This window comes from Myxine glutinosa, chromosome 14 (assembly GCF_964187855.1).
Source record: "Myxine glutinosa chromosome 14, kmMyxGlut1.1, whole genome shotgun sequence".
NCBI lineage: Eukaryota > Metazoa > Chordata > Myxini > Myxiniformes > Myxinidae > Myxine > Myxine glutinosa.
The window spans coordinates 56348959-56368053 of record NC_136274.1 but is presented as its reverse complement, the minus strand read 5'-3'; the positions used below and the strand labels follow the sequence as shown (position 1 = coordinate 56368053).

At 45.8% G+C, this 19095-nt stretch overlaps 1 protein-coding gene across 3 annotated transcripts in view; it reads right to left on the bottom strand.

Annotated features, from left to right (window-relative positions):
- The window catches only part of HACE1 (HECT domain and ankyrin repeat containing E3 ubiquitin protein ligase 1), a 612560-nt gene extending 593819 nt beyond the window's left edge, over positions 1–18741 (bottom strand). For all 3 annotated transcript variants that reach the window (XM_068135928.2, XM_068135929.2, XM_078768515.1), the window contains exon 1: positions 18519–18741. In XM_068135928.2, coding sequence (XP_067992029.2) covers positions 18519–18654 — 136 coding nt within the window. In that variant the 5' untranslated portion in view covers positions 18655–18741. The remainder of the gene's footprint in view (positions 1–18518) is intronic.
- Between the last annotated feature and the right edge of the window lie 354 nt (positions 18742–19095).

The window sequence follows — 19095 nt, the reverse complement described above, 5'->3', positions numbered from 1 at the left end:
TCCGTAACAATATATTGTTACATTTATGGGGGTAGGCAATGAAATACCTTAGTCCAGGTAGAATGTATAGAGTAGTTCGCTCCGAATGTCACGAAGAAGAAACCATCCTGTAACTAAGTCAGGCCCGGATGTCATGTAAGTGCATATTTGTCTCCATGCGAGGGGTGGAGCTATGCTAATTAGTTAGGGTATAAAGGTAACATTCCCTGTATGTAGTCGCCTCTGTAGTTTTCCCTTCGTTCCTTATGACACTTACAACACCAGCCATGCATTCAGCACCTAAATTAAACCACATAATCGCCGACCGGATCCGAACACTACCACTGACGCCAACCAGCCGAGCCATCTCAAAAGGCGTCAAGAAGGGCCGTAAGGCCCCGCCCCGAAAGGAATGATTGATAGCCATAGACTGATGTGATGGCGCTCGTTGATTGGAGAGCATGTGACCTCATCATCGAACATTCTAGTGCCAGGGACAAAAAGGACACATCCCGCCATTTCACTCTCTCTTGTGCTGGGTTTCATTGCGAGCGGTCGCACTTCCTGCTCTCTCTCTTGGTCCTGGCTTTTATCCTGTTCTTGCTTTTCTGCATGGTTGACTTACATTAGCGTTTGTCCCTCTCATGCAGAAACACAACAACAACAACAACAACATGCATTTTAAAAGGCCATTTTCCCTGCTAGAGCGGGGGTTAGCCTTGCGGTCCCCATGACAATCTTCTCCATTTTGCCCTATTTTCTGCATCTCTCCTTGTTAACCCCCTTGCCCGCATTTCTTCTTCCACCATCTTTAGCCAAGTCTTTCTCGGTCTTCCCCGTCTTCTACTTCCTTCTACATTCATTTCCATCACTCTTCTCAACCAGTCACTTTCATCCTTCCTCAACACATGACCAAACCATCTCAACCTGTTCCTCTTCACAGCATCAATCACAGGCTCTATTCCCATCATCTTTCGCAATTCATCATTTGTCTTCCTCTCTCTCAACGATACTCCGCACATCCGTCGAACCATTCGCATTTCCACCCTTTCCAACCTTCGTTGCTGCTCTACGTTCATTACCCATGTCTCGCTCCCATAAATCATAACACTTCTCACACATGCAGCATACACCTTTCCCTTCAGCTTCAACGACACTCCCCTCATCATCAGCACGCCACTCAATTCCCGAAACTTCTTCCATGCACATCTCACTCGAGCAACCGTTGCCGAGTCTGATCCACCTTCTCCATTCAGCATGTCTCCGAGGTAGCAAAATGTTTTCACACCTTCCAGCTTCACACCGTCTCCAAGATCCAACTCAACATTTCCTCCATCTGCAGCTCCCTCTGTGCACACCTTACATTTGAATGTAGCTGCCACACTGGTTAATGACCCTCTCAGACAACTACATTTTTGATGAACCCACTCAGCGCACATTGTACACTGAATGGAGTTCACTCCGACACCCTTCCTACACACAGCACAGGGCCACTTCCCAGTTCTTTCCACCTCACCACATGCTTTACCACTTGCCATCACCTTCGTCTTTCCGATATTCACCTTCAGACCTTTTGTCTCCATACATTCCTTCCACGTGTTCATCTTTTCCTTCAGTCCATCCATACTTTCCGCAATCAACACCAGATCATCTGCATACAACAACTCCCACGGTAAACCCTCCTTTACGTTCTGAGCCAGCACCTCCATCACAGCTACAAATAGTAGTGGACTTAGTACCGACCCCTGATGCACTCCCACCTTCACCTCAAACTCACCACTGTTCCCGTCCTTCGTCCTTACAGCTGTGCGCGCTCTTTTGTACATTGCCATCACTACTCTGATCAACCATTCCTCCACTCCTAACTTCCTCAATGCCCATGTCAATACTTTGCGTGGAACCCGATCGAATGCTTTCTCCAGATCAACAAACCCAAGAAACAACTTCTTCCTCTTCTCCATGTACTTCTCCTGCAACTGCCTCACAATGAAAAGCGCGTCTGTCGTTCCTCTTCCTGGCATAAATCCAAACTGCATTTCGTCGATCTTCACTTTCTTCCTTATCCTCCTCTCCAACACCCTTTCCAATACCTTCATTCCATGCTCCAATAACTTTATCGCTCGGTACGAGCCACACTCCAGAGGGTCACCTTTCCCCTTGTATAGAGGGACGAGGGTACTCAGTTCCCAATCCACTGGAATGCGGCCTTCTTTCACCACCAGATTACAGATCTCTGTCATTCTCTTCACACCCCAACTTCCTGCTGCCTTCAACATATCTCCCACAACTCCCGTCGGCCCTCCCGCTTTTCTACCCTTCATTGCTTTTATCGCTTCCTCAACTTCCTTCTCAGTTATCTTCTCTGCCGGTCCTAAAACTGGGTTACTCTCTATGTTGCCATCCCATTCATTCTCTGTATTCAACAGCATTTCCATATATCTTTTCCATCTTCCTTTAATTCCATCTGGGTCGACAACGATTTGTCCCACTTCATCCTTCAAGCAGCTCACCCCCATCACATCACACCTCTCTTTCGCTATCTGCTTTGCAATCCTGAATACCGCTCTCTGACGCTCTTCCGAATCCAAGCGTTCTCCGAACATTTTCCTACATGCCTCCTACGCCTTTGCTACCTCTTTCTTTGCAGCCTTCCTGGCTGCCTTATAACTTTCATGCTCTGCTGTTTCTGCTCCCGTACCCTTCGCCTTCTGCCACTCCTTGAACTTCTTCCTCTTCTCGTCAATCTTCTTTCCAACTTCATCATCCCACCACCATGTTTCCGAGTGCCTCGGTGGTCCTTTTGTCCATCCACATACCTCACCAACGGCTCCCAACAGACTAGCTTTCATTGACATCCAACCACTTTCAAGCTCAACCACATCATCCTCGACCCTACTCAGCCTCTCTTTTAATGCCTCCCTTACTGTCACCTCTTTCAACCTCCACACCTTCATTCTCGGTTGGTACTTCACCCGCCGAGCTCTCCTCGCACCTTTCACCCTTACGTCGCAGACAACCAAGTGGTGCTGTGAAACAGCCTCCTCCCCCGGGATCACCTTTGTGTCTCGGAGGTGCCCCCTATCTCGCCTACGCACCATCAGGTAGTCAACGGTTGTCGTCGACCCACCTGACGTGTATGTAACAAGCTTATTATCCTCTTTCTGGAACTGAGTATTACAAATCAACAAATCAGCTCCATCAGCAAACTCAAAAATCCTTTCACCTTCTCCATTTCTCACTCCATATCCGTAACCCCCATGAACTCCGTCAAAACCATCCATACTCCTTCCCACATGTCCATTTAGGTCTCCTCCTACCACAACAACTTCCTCATCTTTCACGTTTTCCATCAGCTTCTCTATCGCACACCAGAACTTGTCCTTCTCTTCATCGCTCCGACCAACCTGCGGAGCATATCCCGAGATGACGTTCACCAAGAGCTTTCCAATCATCATTTTCACCATCATCAACCTATCACTCACTCTAGTCACACTCACCACACTGTCTACAAACTCCTCAGAAAACAGTCCTTCGTCTCAGAAAACAGAAAACAGTCTCATGCAGAAACGTACCAGAGAAACTGCATCACTAAGCATATAAGGCCAGATTTTAAAAAAGAGTTGTTGATCGTCCCCGCCCGACCCTACGAAACACACCCGACCCGAAACTTTATTTATTTTTTATTTTGAAAAAAATCATTAAAAACGATCTTTTCACATTCAAATTTGGCGCCGTTCTGCACCGCATGCGCAGTGCGTGCTGCGCAGAGCGTCGCAAGTGCCTCAGGCAACTTCACCCATTTTACGTTGGCCATTCATGGCGGCTATTGTGTGAGATTTTTCCCGCTGAAATCTGTATTGATTCGTGCTAGAATCGTCTTGAAATGCCTATTGTGATCGCATCAATAGCCCGTGAGGGCTCTTCCAAGACGGTGAAGGACTGGTTTGCGTGCAATATCGAGTTGGATGTTACAATCTTGGACTTCTATGCAGAGTTCTCAGACGGCAAGTATGATGGGGATAGGGAGCCATTGCCTGACGATACACGCAGTACTTTTGTCAAAGTATTCGCCGGCCCCAGTAAAACTGACATGACGAAAGTTTCACCAGCTTGCAAAGTTTCTGATGTGACAAAGACTCTTGGCTCATTTCTCAAATGTGTGTTGGATGCAGACACGGCCACGGATCACAGGATGGAACCCGATAGCCGACCAACTGTTTTTAGTGTCCTCATGAATGCTGCCCATGATGATGCTTCTTGTACTTGCCTGCCACCTATATTCCTGCTCACTCAGCTGCCACAGAAGAACAAGTTGAAGAATGACATTCTCCAGTGGCTTCAAAGCAATAAGTTGGGTTGGAGCGCCGACAGTGTCAGCTCCCTTGGATTGTCCTTTGTCAATACCCTGGCCGAGAGTCTCTGGTATGTTGACAGAAACCATGACACTTTGAAGCAACGTGGTTGCACCATCCCAATTTCCTTTGAACAGTTCAGCAACTACAGAATGCCAGAACTACAGAAGAAGAGGAAAATTGATTCATCGTTCCTCCGACAAGAAGAAGTTAAATCACATAGCGATATACTTTTCAATTTGGCCATGTCTTCGTACTTGAAGAAAGACTCTTGGAAGACCGTTCACGCAGCCATACTCTCGTTCGCTGGAAGTCTACGCAAGTACAGTGCCTACTGGAACATACAAAATGAGTGAGTATACATGCTTCCTATATTAAATTGTGCTGCCATATTTTAATATCGAGTTTGGAACTAACAGAAAGGACAAGACATGCAAGATTATGATTGTTTACAATGCATCAGCAATGTCAGCTGTATGTTGGAAGATCTGTTTTATACTTGATATACTAGAGATGAAGGTGATAAAAAGTATATTTATTTCACTAGAAATTTTGATATTGCTCATTTAATACCATTAAAACAGCACTGATAATTGAAATGTTTATCAGTTTAGGGACTAGGCTAGATCAGCTGATTTGGACTAAGTCACTCCCACTGTGGTAGGGCGTATTATGGTCCAGTTACCCTGGTTACACTAAAATAAAACATAATATTTTGTAGAGAATGAATGAGCCAGTCTGTCACTAAATATTAATTTGTGTAAATTGCATATTTAGGCCAAGTTTGAGTCAGTTTGAAGTGCCGCCACTGTCACCAGGTAGGCAATGCTTAGTGATCCTTAAATGACGTCACAAGGAACTACTGCCAATAGGTGGCATTGTTTTTTTAGGAAGCACGTATCGGCAGCATAAATTTATATCGTTTGGTGAATTCAGTTTTGTAGATGGCGCTGCTGTAGTTTTAACTAAACAATACCAGGAAAACAAACTATTGTAGTACCCAGTACCCAGCTATAGTAAATGGTTTGATGTGGGTTCTTGGACAAGTCACTTAGTGATTGGTTTGCTGTGGGTTCTGTTACTTTAGTCACTGTTGGTGATAGCATAGCAACATGACTGCTTTTAAAAATAAATATGTATCTCTTGCAGGTGAGGGAAGACCATCTCAGATTCATGTCTGTCTGTCCAAAGGAGAATGACAATTACAGGTTGCTGCCGAGGTCCCCAGTCATCGTGCCTACTCTTGCTGCCAGATACAAACCAGTTCATGATCTTCTTCTGATATCTGAGGAAAACAAACCGATTTGCCTAAATGACTTGGGACCTACAGATCGTCGCCGCCGCCATGAGTATATTGCAGAAATGAAAGTACCATGTAGAGCAGTTCTCTATACTCATTCAGGCTCTGGTCCAACTCACCTTCATTTCATGTGGAAAGTCTCTGAATTTAGTGACACTGAGGACATTTTGAACAGAGCTAGTGGCATTTCAAAGGATCTGGCCAAGGACTATCCAACGTATCACTCCAGGGCTATGCGAAGAGAATTCGTTCAGTGTTTTGGTATTAAGCCAATGAATGTGAAGGCAGCATTTCTTCGAGAAGCATACCATAGGCTTACTGGAGACAGCTCAGCTGCAGACACACGTAGCCAAGCTGAAGTGGACAAAAGGATTCAGCGTCTTCTGGATGAGGAAGATCCTGATATCATCTGGGACTACTGAACTGGGACATCTGGGACTCCAGGTTGCTACTACTGAACAGTATCTTCCATCCAAGAATGCAGCTCCAGAAAAAGGCCACGGATGTCCATTCAACCCCAGTGCACAACAGGCAAAGAACTCCGGGATCACTCTACAATGCAATGACTGTGGCAAGTGGAGACTCGTATATGCAGCACGGAAGGTCAAGCTACAGAAACGGAATGAAGCTGAAGCTGCTATGGACACCATTCTCTACAGCTGTGGAAGTGTGTTCACGGAGATCAACAACAATGGTGATGACGATCCTGAACAGGATACCAGACTCGCTGATCTTTATGTTCGTGCCAATCTGAACTGTGCTTCCCCTATAGAACTAGCATACTACTCTGCTGGCTATGAAATGCTCTGCATCCACTGTGGAACTGAGGAGAATTTGGTTGAAAAGGCAGGGCAATACCCTCAATGTAACATTTGTACTGCAAAGCCAGTACCAAAGCGTGGCAGAAATCTTGTTCAACATGCTCAATAGTTTCAAGGTGCCAAGGGCATGGTGTTTATCTGTTTTTCCGATGTCATGGTGGATATACATGTACAGGTGTCTTGCCCTTTCACTACCAAGCTCAGCTAGGACATTCAACATCATCCAAAATCACACAAACAGTGTTTCATAGAGATTTGGGCAATGTTTGTAAATCTGTGAGATGAATACAACAACAACAACAACAACAACAACAACATGCATTTTAAGGCCATTTTCCCTGCTAGAGCGGGGGTTAGCCTTGCGGTCCCCATGACAATCTTCTCCATTTTGCCCTATTTTCTACATCTCTCCTTGTTAACCCCCTTGCCCACATTTCTTCTTCCACCATTTTTAGCCAAGTCTTTCTCGGTCTTCACCGTCCTCTACTTCCTTCTACATTAATTTCCATCACTCTTCTCAACCAGTCACTTTCATCCTTCCTCAACACATGACCAAACCATCTCAACCTGTTCCTCTTCACAGCATCAATCACAGGCAATATTCCCATCATCTTTCGCAATTCATCATTTGTCTTCCTCTCTCTCTCAACGATACTCCGCACATCCATCGAACCATTCGCATTTCCACCCTTTCCAGCCTTCGTTGCTGCTCTACGTTCATTACCCATGTCTCGCTCTCATAAATCATAACACTTCTCACACATGCAGCATACACCTTTCCCTTCAGCTTCAGCGACACTCTCCTCCTCATCAGCACGCCACGCAGTTCCCGAAACTTCTTCCATGCACATCTCACTCGAGCAACCATTGCCGAGTCTGATCCACCTTCTCCATTCAGCATGTCTCCGAGGTAGCAAAATGTTTTCACACCTTCCAGCTTCACGCCGTCTCCAAGATCCAACTCAACATTTCCGCCACCTGCAGCTCCCTCTGTGCACACCTTACATTTGAATGTAGCTGCCACACTGGTAAATGACCCTCTCAGACCACTACATTTTTGATGAACCCACTCAGCGCACATTGTACATTGAATGGAGTTCACTCCGACACCCTTCCTGCACACAGCACACGGCCACTTCCCAGTTCTTTCCACCTCACCACATGCTTTACCACTTGCCATCACCTTCGTCTTTCCGATATTCACCTTCAGACCTTTTGCCTCCATACATTCCTTCCACTTGTTCATCTTTTCCTTCAGTCCATCCATACTTTCCGCAATCAACACCAGATCATCTGCAAACAACAACTCCCACGGTAAACCCTCCTTTACGTTCTGAGCCAGCACCTCCATCACAGCTACAAATAGTAGTGGGCTTAGTACCGACCCCTGATGCACTCCCACCTTCACCTCAAACTCACCACTGTTCCCATCCTTCGTCCTTACAGCTGTGCACGCTCTTTTGTACATTGCCATCACTACTCTGATCAACCATTCCTCCACTCCTAACTTCCTCAATGCCCATGTCAATACTTTGCGTGGAACCCTATCGAATGCTTTCTCCAGATCAACAAACCCAAAAAACAACTTCTTCCTCTTCTCCATGTACTTCTCCTGCAACTGCCTCACAATGAAAAGCACATCTGTCGTTCCTCTTCCTGGCATAAATCCAAACTGCATTTCGTCGATCTTCACTTTCTTCCTTATCCTCTTCTCCAACACCCTTTCCAACACCCTTTCCAATACCTTCATTCCATGCTCCAATAACTGTGAGATGAATGAAGAAATAAAATCATTTTGAGGAGAAAGCAGTCTTTATTTCATATTTTTCCATGTCAACAAAACTCAATGGAAAGTAGGAAAAAAATATAAAAAATAAAAATAAAAACCTCCCTCCCTACCCGAACTTTTGAGAAAAAAGGACGCTCAACAACTTTTTTTTTTTATGTGGCCTAAGTTATTACCTCGGTTGCGGTCACTTGGGTATACATTCTTACTTTAGGTTTGTGATATATATCCGTTTAGCTTAATTTGTTTAAATTACCACCATCACTTGAAGCAAATAATCATGTTTGTTTGTTTGTTTTTCATCAATTTATTTGAATTATGTTACGTTTTGTTTGATTCAACGTGTGATTAAAAGGTTGTTTTGAAGTAACATCCCAATGTGTGGTTTCAGTTGGTTCAACGGTTTTGTTTTGATTTACGGTTTAAATTTGAATGGCACGAGTTGTTCCAGAATGGTATTGATTGGTGGTTTTGATGTCCCCAACCTCCCCCCCCCCCCCCTTTCCCTTATATAAGGGAGGGTATAGAATTGTTTTTATTTACTGTTGAGAAAGGTCAGTGGATGCACGTTTGTCCGTGTTGCTGATCGAAATATGTTGCTGATCTTGCTCATAAAAGGTTGGAGAACTCAAGATGGATTCATTTGATTTTAATCCCAACTGCAAGTCATTACTTAATATATATATATATATATATATATATATATATATATATATATATATATATATATATATATATATGTATATATATATATATATACAGTATATATATATACAGTATATATATATACAGTATATATATATATATATATATATATATATATTGTCACGTTCCCGGGGAGAACACCCGTGGGGACAGATTAGCTGAGCAAGCTTTACACTCCGAGGCATTCAATTCAACTATTGCGGAGTTAATAGGCACGGGGGATGAGGCAGTGAAGGGTAACAAAGCTCTTACCTTCATGGACCCCACTGGACGTCTTCGAACCTGGATAATCAACTCAAACCCGACATGGAATTAAAATGTAAAAATACCGGCTTTATTGAAATAAAGTCCCTGGTGTTGGGCTAGCGGCTAGGGTGCCGGCTTAGGATCCTAGGATCCTGGGTTCGAATCCCGGTCGATCGCTGAATTAACGCCAGGGGGGTTGACTCAGCCTGTCATCCTTCCGAGGTCGGCTAATTGAGTACCAGTTCACTGGTAATTCCCTGTTTGTCATTAAAGGTGGCAAAAAGGGTTGGCGTCAGGAAGGGCATCCGGCCGTAAAACATTGCTTCAAAAAGGGGACCAAAAAAACAACAACAACCACGGTTCCCGAAAAAGGCCAACCCCCGCTTTGCGGGGAAAAATGGCCTCTAAAGGTGGTTATTTTTATTATATATTGAAAGAAATGCCGGAAACAAAAGAATGCACGATAAAACTAATATCCAAAATGGAGCGCCCCCATATAGACTCGTATACAACACAAGGGGATGATAAAAGAACGGAAATAAAAATGTAGTCTACTCAGTTTTGAGCGGCTCTTGAACCCCTTCGGGAATCGTCACAGCCCTCGCCGTCCTTGCGTGGGAAAACACGCCTTTGTGCGTGGGAAAACAGGCCTTAGCATGCCGTTCGTTCACTCCAGCCGCACTCGTTCTTGCCGCCTACTTCACACAGCACCGACGTCTCTCCGGTTCACTCGGCACGGCCCTCAGCCGTCACGAAGCTATGGGCCAAGCACACCAGAGTCCACGAGCTGCGCCCGCCCATCCTCACGATCGTCGAAACCAAAAGCCAGGCATATGAAATGCTGACTCCAATGCGCCTGGCGCAAGAGAGAAAATGTCCACGTCTGCTTGCCACCAAAGCCAAGAAGACCCAAGAGAGGTAATGAATCCGACCGTTCTTTTTCAATGTCCCTCGCACGAGAGCGATAATGAATGCCACTGCTCGTGATGAAATCCCCATGCAAGAGACCCCGTATATGTGACCAACACAACAACAACATGCATTTTAAAGGCCATTTTCCCTGCTAGAGCGGGGGTTAGCCAAGTGACCCTTGTTTATAAATCCCGAAGCAGGGAGAGCAATGATCGACTGTTCACTATGGAATCCAGCCCGGAGAGAAAGACAAAATATCGGGGACACAATCTTTTGGTTTGACGATGACCGACGATGTCCGCGCGCGATGCAATCAATGGCCGCCGCGACATCACTCTATCGCCGTCCTGACCAATCATTCTTCGGGGCGTGGGCTCATCGCCACTTGCCAGCCTTTGTGATGGCTCGGCTGGCAGAACCCGTGGTAGTTTTCAATGTCCTGCTTCCGGTTGTTTTATTTAGTGTTATTAATTATGGTGTCGATTGCTTGGCTTGGCTATGGTGTGTAGTGCGGTGTCATAAGGAACACAGGAAATGTTTACAGAGGCAATTACATACAGGGGGTTAATTACCCTTTATCCCTAACTAATTAACATAACCCCACTCCTTTTCATGGGGACAATGATACACTCTTACATGACATCCGGCCTAAACGGATCCTTACTTATGGTACATGGGGGTTCTTCTTCTTCATGACAGTCGGAGCACACTACCAATACAATTCTACCTGGACTAAGGTATTTTTGCCTATCCTCCATAAACATATATATACACATTGTGTTTGGCCCTATATCTCAATGGTGAAGTTCAGCACTTTATAAATTCGAGTACCTTAATCCGGATCTTCAACAATATTAACACAATAATTTTGACCAATTGTAAAAATAAAAAATAAAAAGCAAAGCAGGAGTAATAAAGGGGGTACAATTTCTGACTTGTACAAACCGCTCATGCTTGTGCAATCTTTTCTTGCTGTTCCTTCTGTCATTCACTCCCTGAAACCGCCACAGCGCCCATGTGCCCTTCCTCCTGAAGCAACACCTCTGTCCTCTCTGTCCTCTAATGCTCTCTCTTAACTCACCACGAGTAGGGCTGTCATCTGCACCACTTAATACAGCACAAAACCTCCCCCCCCCCCCCCCCCCACCCCCTTGCATAGAGCAAACAGTTCCATGGGCTCTGGACTAGGGGTCATACTCAAACAGCTTAGTGGAAATAGAGACGAGGGGTTGAATAAGGACTTATAAACATAAAAAGGATGAAGGAGGGAGCAGGCTGACAGAGGCTTGTAATACAGACATGCAGCTTAAAATAAGTCATTTTAAACATACACAACATGAAGCACTCCACCAAGGGCTTCCAGTCGATGCAACCGTGATGGATCTTCTTTTGTACATACCTCCCTCTCCCAGAAAATGCTACCTATTTTCACTTTCACTTCAGCGCCACCAAGCAGACATTTCACCTCAGCGCTGCCATGAAGAAGACATTTCACCCCAGGGCCGCCATGAAGAAGACCTTTCACCTCATGGCTGCCATGAAGCAGACCTTTCACCTCAGGGTCACCATGAAGCAGACCTTTCACTGAAGGGCCCTCATGAAGGAGACCTTTCACCTCAGGGGTGCAAATAAGACTGGTGATGTTCCCTTTACTGCAATGGTTATAGTGATGGTGTTTAAACCAGGCCAAAAGGAAAACTCACTCACAGTTAAAACGCAATTCCTTGTTTTAAATAAAGTCTGGTTGATGAAAAATCCTTTGCTAACCCCAACAACTCGGCGTTTCCAAAAAAGGTGTTGAGCCACCACAGCTTGATATGGCATCTAATGCAAAATGAAAAGGGTCGGCATTTTGAAAAGCGTGGGCTCAAACAGTCGTCCTCTGTCAGTAGTGAAAACAGATGGTGCACCAAACACTGCAACCCATAAGGAAACTAAAGCTTTGGCTACAGTCTCTACTGCTATGTCAGGTACTGGAATACCTTTCAGGCACCTAGTAAAATGGTCAATACACCTGAGATACGTGTTACCTCCAGATGGTGGAAGAGGAAATAGGGAGAGTCATTTCACTAAACTTGAGCAACGTGGAGCTGGCTCTGAGATGCTGCAGTTCCTCGCCGACTGCTGTGCCTTGGCAACCCCGTTGAAATTGATGGAGAATGTTGTGTCGAGGGTGTTGATGTTGAGCCATGAGAGAGCATCAGCTCCAGTATTCACCTTACTACTCACATGACCTATAATCTGTGGTAAATTGAGAAATGTAGTCAAGTTGTCATTCCTCTCACGGTGAATAGCGATGAGGTTTTGCCTGGAAAGCATGCGTTAACGGCTTATGGTCAGTGTGAACACAAAACTGCCTACCCTCAAGAACGTGACGAAAATTGCTGATTGTGAGGTAAACTGCCAGAAACTCACGACTAAAGGTGCTTTATCTTGTCTCTGCTGGTTGCAACCTCCTGGTAAAGAAGGAAATGGGTTCCCATATGCCGTTGGAGTACTCCATCTATTGCAACATCTGAAACATCCACCTTGATACATAGTGGTGCATCTGACTTAGGATGGACAAACATTGTGGCCTATGATAGCACAGACTTCACTGCGGTGAAGGCAGCAGCACATTCGTTGGACCAAGCCAAAAGTCTTTTTGGCTCCTTCCCATGCCATGTGAGGAGGTCAGATAGTGGTTGAATGGTGCCTGCACAGTTTGGGATGAACATCCTGAATAAATTCACCATGTCGGGAAACACCGGTAGCTTTACGCACCAATGCTGGCTGCAAGTAGTTCTGGATGGCCTTGACCTTTCAGCCAGTGGATGGATGCAATGTTTGTCAATCAAGTGTCCCAAAGACTGTAATGAGGGCACACCAAACTGAGATTTTGCAGGATTTATGATAATGCCATACTGTGATAAGCAAGTGAACAAAAGATGTGAATACTGTTAATTGTCTTTAATCCTCTCGCTGAATATGAGCAGATCATCAATGTCATCATATACAAAAGGCAAACCCTTAAATGATCTCATCGACGAAACGCTGAAAAGTGTGCCGCATTGCATAACCCAAGGAGTGGTTATGCCTGTCTTGTGTACATCAGCCAGCTCAAGAGGAATCTGATGATACGTTCTCACAAAGTCAAGCTTGGAGAAAACTTGCTTTCCCCCCGAGTTGAGAAGTAAAATCCGGCAGGTGTAGTACAGGGTGACAGTCTGGTACTTTGTTTCCCTCCAGTGTGCAGTAGTCACCATAGGGCCTCCAATCACCAGACGTCTTCTTCTGGATGTAAGGGTGAGGACCAGTTGCTGCTTGAAGGTCGAATGATACCCAGTTCAAGCATGTGGTCAAACTTTGCTATAGCAATTGCATAATGATCCAGAGCTAGTCGACGTGGTCGAGCCATGAATGGATGGTCACGTGTGTCAATGTAGTGAGTAGTGGAGTGTTTGACTGCCACTTTGCTGTAGGGAGACAGAGTTCTTTCTGGATACTGTTGAAGGATGGCATCAAAACTGGCCATGGTGGTCACACTTGACCAACATTGGACTGATAGAAGGCACATGCAAGGTGATACCTTTGACACAAAGATTTATGGTGGAGTCAAGGAGCATTTGGGTTTTTTTGTCGATATCCACCAAAAAAATCAAAATGCTTCAAGAAATCACCTCCGATGATGTGGGGATGGGTACGTCAGAGATTATCAGAATCCATTGGTGAAGACGCTTCATGCCAAAGTTGAGAGCTTATGACTGATCACCATCTATCTATAATTCCAGTAATCTCTGTGTGTCTGTGTGTCTGTGTGTTTGTGTGTTTGTGTGTTTGTGTGTTTGTCTGTGACCGCTGTTTCTCGACAACCACGGGTCCGATATACTTTAAACTTGCCAGGTATATTGCTGGGGACCCGAGGATGTGCCTTTTCAAGGTTTCATATTAATCGGACAAGTAGTTACCGAGCTATGGCGATTTCTTTACCAAACTCCGCAAGCCGTTCGCTTTGGACCAAACCATTTCATGTAAATAGAGGGGGGGGATTGTCACCGTACTCGCAAGCCGTTCGCTTTGGACCAAACCATTTCATGTAAATAGAGGGGGGGGATTGTCACCGTACTCGCAAGCCGTTCGCTTTGGCTTTGCGAATGGACCAAACCATTTCATGGCCCAAACCATTTCATGTAAATAGAGGGGGGGGGATTGTCACCGTACTCGCACCCACGTACCCACGTACCCACGTACGGGCATTGCACCCACGTACGGGCATGCCCTAGTATGTAAAAATGGTGGATTTGTTGACATCTTGGTATAAATGCTGATGGTTTACGTTTGTCCATTACTGCCGGGGGGAAAACCGCTGACCTCAGCTACAGTGTCAACTAACAATTAAGTGCCAGTGTTCATGTCACTGATGAAAAACAAGTGACTTGGTTGTTGGTTGCGAAACTGACCCATATCTGCAGAACAAGACAGGCTGTGAATCTAAAGGCCGAACAACTTGTGTGCATTCTCCCCAAACTGCCAATGGTACCAGGGGCAGATCCAGGAATTTCAAGATTGGGGGGGGGGGGGGGTGCATAAAACTATAGCGCTGGGGGTGGGGGGGATAAAGGTGGGGTCTGGGGGTCCTCCCCCAGGAATGTTTTTTTAAATGATCGTCAAAAACGGCATTTCGTGCATTCTTGGAAGTTTCTGCAGTTCCTTGTGTTCTTCCCTGGTCCAACAGTTCAGCAGATTCGCACCGCCTGCACCCTCATCCTGGATCGAAGGGGGGGTGCGCACCCCCTGCACCCCCCCCTGGATCCACCCCTGGGTACCAACATGCGTCTCTTGCATGTTTCTACGTGCTAGGATTACGGGATTGTCGTCTCTGCCCTTGCTGATTTCCATGGATCCAACTACGACCACACTACTCTTTAAGACAAAATGTTAGAGCCTGCACTCAAGCAGTTAGCTAGTCCATTTAGGTTCATGGCGTCGCATATCAGATGTAGTTGGTGCAGACAGGTCACCAGCTAACTGGGGTGCGATCACAACGATGGAGGAAATGGGTGGGGTAACGAATTTGATGATCTTGTCGGCCATTTCGGCGAGTTGCTCGATATTCACCAAATCACTGCTTGAAACAAGGATATGCTGAGCATTGATTGGCAATTGTCGGAGAAAAATCTGCTCGAGTATAGTTTGTTATGCTCCAGGTTATTCTGACCCAACAATTGTCACATCTTTCATAGCAAATGAGAAGGCCTACGATCCCCCAGCTCCTCCGAAAAAAGTCGATGCAAGCATTTTTGCTCTGATGCGGATGCACGGCGAACGAGCTCTGCCTTGAAGGAGTCATGAGGCCCTTCAGTGTGTGGCTCGATTTGAAAATCCTCTTCACCTCTTGTGCACCTCTTGTGCCATATCCGGCTGAAGAGAAGTCACAACGTATGCAAATTGTATCCTGAACTGTAATGCCTCTGGTTAGAAACTGGGCATTAACTTGGGTGAATCAGATGGTGGGGTCATGAGACAAAAAAAAAGGAGGTAGCTTCAAACTAACAGCTGCGACTTGCGTGAGGAAAGGACTTTCATTCGACATGATGGAATATGTAATGAATCAGTCACGTTGAATCGTGCACGTCACGCTGTTTTTTTTTTTTCAGATCAGAATCATGTCGAGGTCAAACTCAGTGAAAACAGCAATGATGTCTGCTTGATGAAAAATCCTTCACATTGTCTTGCCGACTGTTTCTCAAAAGAGATGGATTCCTTTGTGCCGAGCCGCTGCAGCTCAAGATGGCGTTGAATGCAAAATGAAGAAAGTGCTTGTTCATTGTTGTTGTGGTTCCTGGACAAACCAAACAAACAGAAATCGACTTCACTCAATGGTCGTGATGTCGTGGAACAAAAGTCACGACTAAATATTGACGTGTGTGTGACTGCTGAAATAAATAAACAAAACCCATAGTCTAACAACGGAGTAGCAGGGCTTGGATCTGCTGAGTAGGGGATCGACTGTCCCCCTGTCAGATGACCAGATCCTCAGCTCCAATTGGTGGACGTTTGTGAGGGCCATACATACATACATCGGACAGATAGATAAACGCTGTTCCAGACAGCATTGCCCTGCGGCCTAAGCCGTAAAAAGTCCTGCACGGAAAAGAGCGTCTCAAGCTGCACGTGTCCTGAGACGAGTTCTAAGCACATCCTGTATCCGCAACGCCCATTGGCTCTCTGAAAGGACTCCACTGATTGGACAATAATATTCACACGAGTTTCTTTCTTTTCATGACCCGATTTCCACTATAAGCAAATGTCAAGAAAAATGAATGAGTCACAAAACAGAGCTTTTCCTTTAGGGCAGAAAAGCAAGACCTTTCACCTCAGGGCCGCCGAGCAGACCCTGCACCTCTGCGCTGCCGAGTAAACCATGCACCTCAGGGCCACCGAGCAGACCATGCACCTCAGGGCCGCCGAGCAGACCCTGCACCTCTGGGCCACCGAGCAGACCCTGCACCTCAGGGCTGCCGAGCAGACCCTGCACCTCAGGGTCACCAAGCAGACCATCCACCTCAGGGTCGCCGAGCAGACCCTGCACCTCAGGGCCACCGAGAAGACCATGCACCTCAGGGTCACCGAGCAGACCATGCACCTCAGGGTCAACGAGCAGACCCTGCACCTTAGACAGAGCTGCTGAGCTGTGTTCCACGTCCCTGCAGGTGTCTGCGAAGTCATTAGCTCCACCCCCAAGCACCTGCCTCACATTGTTGCTCCACCCTCCGTCCGGACTCTCATCTCTGTTACATTAATTAATACTAGTGAGGTACCCGTGCTACGCACGGGTGGGAGGCCAGGAGCAAACAGGCAATGCAGAAATGGCGAATGCTAAAGCATGAAACCAATAAATTCCACATTCCTGTAACACCTTCAGTCGCACATCAGACATGGACAGCAAGTTTGTGAAGGACTTCTATGAAAAACGTAACCGTTCGCAAACAAACGGGTACATTTGTTCCATACCCAGTCAATGGCGAATCTGCATATGCGATCCGCGAATTTCACGTTTAGAAAGTAGAAACCATCACGACATTTCATCATTCACTTGAACTCGATATCTCTTTTTTCATTCCAAACAGCATAACTCCAATCACAAATTAAATAACATTAATATAAAAAATATTACTTTTAACAACATTTGTGACATAAACAAATATTTAAGTCCTGTTGTGAAGTTCCGTACGGTTAGGTGAATACAATTACGAATTCAAAATCGTAATTGTATTCACTCAATTCCAATCATCAATTGATACTTTAACAAAATACTGTTTTAAATGATGGTTGTATTGGGATATTATCAAACCAGCTCATTGCCGTAATCCGTCCACTTCCGCATTCGGCAGGTTCGTAATGCATTCGGATATTCCTCAATTCCGCAATGAAATGTTCATGAAATACTGTTCAGCCGTTTTTTATTTTCATGTCATGTTCTTTTGATGAATTATCGTCGGATTTAATGGAGGGGTTCCAGGAAATCGTTGCAATCGGTGCAGCCGTTTTTGCGATACCCGGGACAATAACGTTATGCTGGAATCCAAACCTGAAAATGCTGGAGACCAAAGCTGAAATTGAAAAAACAATACAGCCTGTTTTACTCCAGGAGGTCCCAGGATGAGCCACCCAAAATTTCGTTGCGATCAGTTCAGCCGTTTTTGCGGTACCTTCGAACGGACGGACGGACAGACATTTGGTGAATTATAGTAAGATTAATGATCCGTCATGCCTATAATATTGATAATGACGTCCACCGCGCTTGCGTCCGGACCTTCCAATTTCCAAATATAAAATTATAATACTTTGCGAATTCGATTTCGTTTTTGCATTCTGGGTTGAGTTCCATTACCAATCGGCTTAAAGAGCCCTCGCCATGTGAGCACTCGAGCAAGCACTCCAACGAAACGCTTGATACGGAACGGAAGGCTTGGCAAGCGATAGCTTAAATTATCCCAAAATCCCAGATACAGCGATGATTTTTCCTCAGTCTCCTCATGTCGCTTCACCTCACATAAAGGTTTACAGATTCATCACACATCGATGCGATTCAGCTGCAAAGTCTTCCCAAGCCTTCGATAATTTCGAAAAATAAAACCGAATGCGTAAAATAAAAGTCTGTATAGGTGAGTTTTCCTCAGCATGGCTGGGGTTCGCGGTTACAATGAAGCCGTTTTACAGGGAACCTCAGATGCAGTATGGAGGATATGTTAAAGCGCACGGCGTGCTACGACGTTAAAATACAAGCGATTTGTAATGTTCGATCGATCGTCGCGTTTCCCTCCGATCCCGCCGCTGCGGCCTATGAGGAAGACTGGAAGAGTGAGACTGTGAGAGCGTTATCGACTAGCGGGAAGCGGCCACATGGGAGGAAGCGTGCGCGGGCGTCGCGCTACCTTCGGGAAGCTCCACGGTCCTCGCCCGGCGCAGGGAGCGACTCAGACGGCTCAGCTGCTCTATGGCTCGCTCCATCGCCTGATCCCGTATCCCTCTTTCGAGCAGTCCGGATAGAAAATGCTGTTGGTGATTCATAAACGACCCTTTTCTCACCACCCGAGTGTCTTTCCCTCTTGGGAGTGACGCAGCGGAGTCAACAAACACTCCCAGCTTATTCGTCACTCACTAGACCTTTGACTTCCCTGATAACTGACGATGTATTTTTTCGATTGAAATAAAAATTCTTCTGCACTCACTTATCGATACGTTTCCTCCTGCAAGGAACAAAAATAAATAAATAAATAAAAACGCCTGTGCAGTATTCATTGTTTGCCTCAATAATAGTTCTGAGCACTATTCGCTGTGTTTATCCACAAATCCTCGTCTAGAGCACGAAACAGGCTCAAAGAAGAAAAACGTCTTTATTATACAAAGTGAAATAATGCAGTGGGGGGGGGAGTGTGGGGGGAGGGGGAGTGTGGGGGGGGGGGGAGTGTGGGGGGAGGGAGTGTGGGGGGGGGGGGGAGTGTGGGGGGA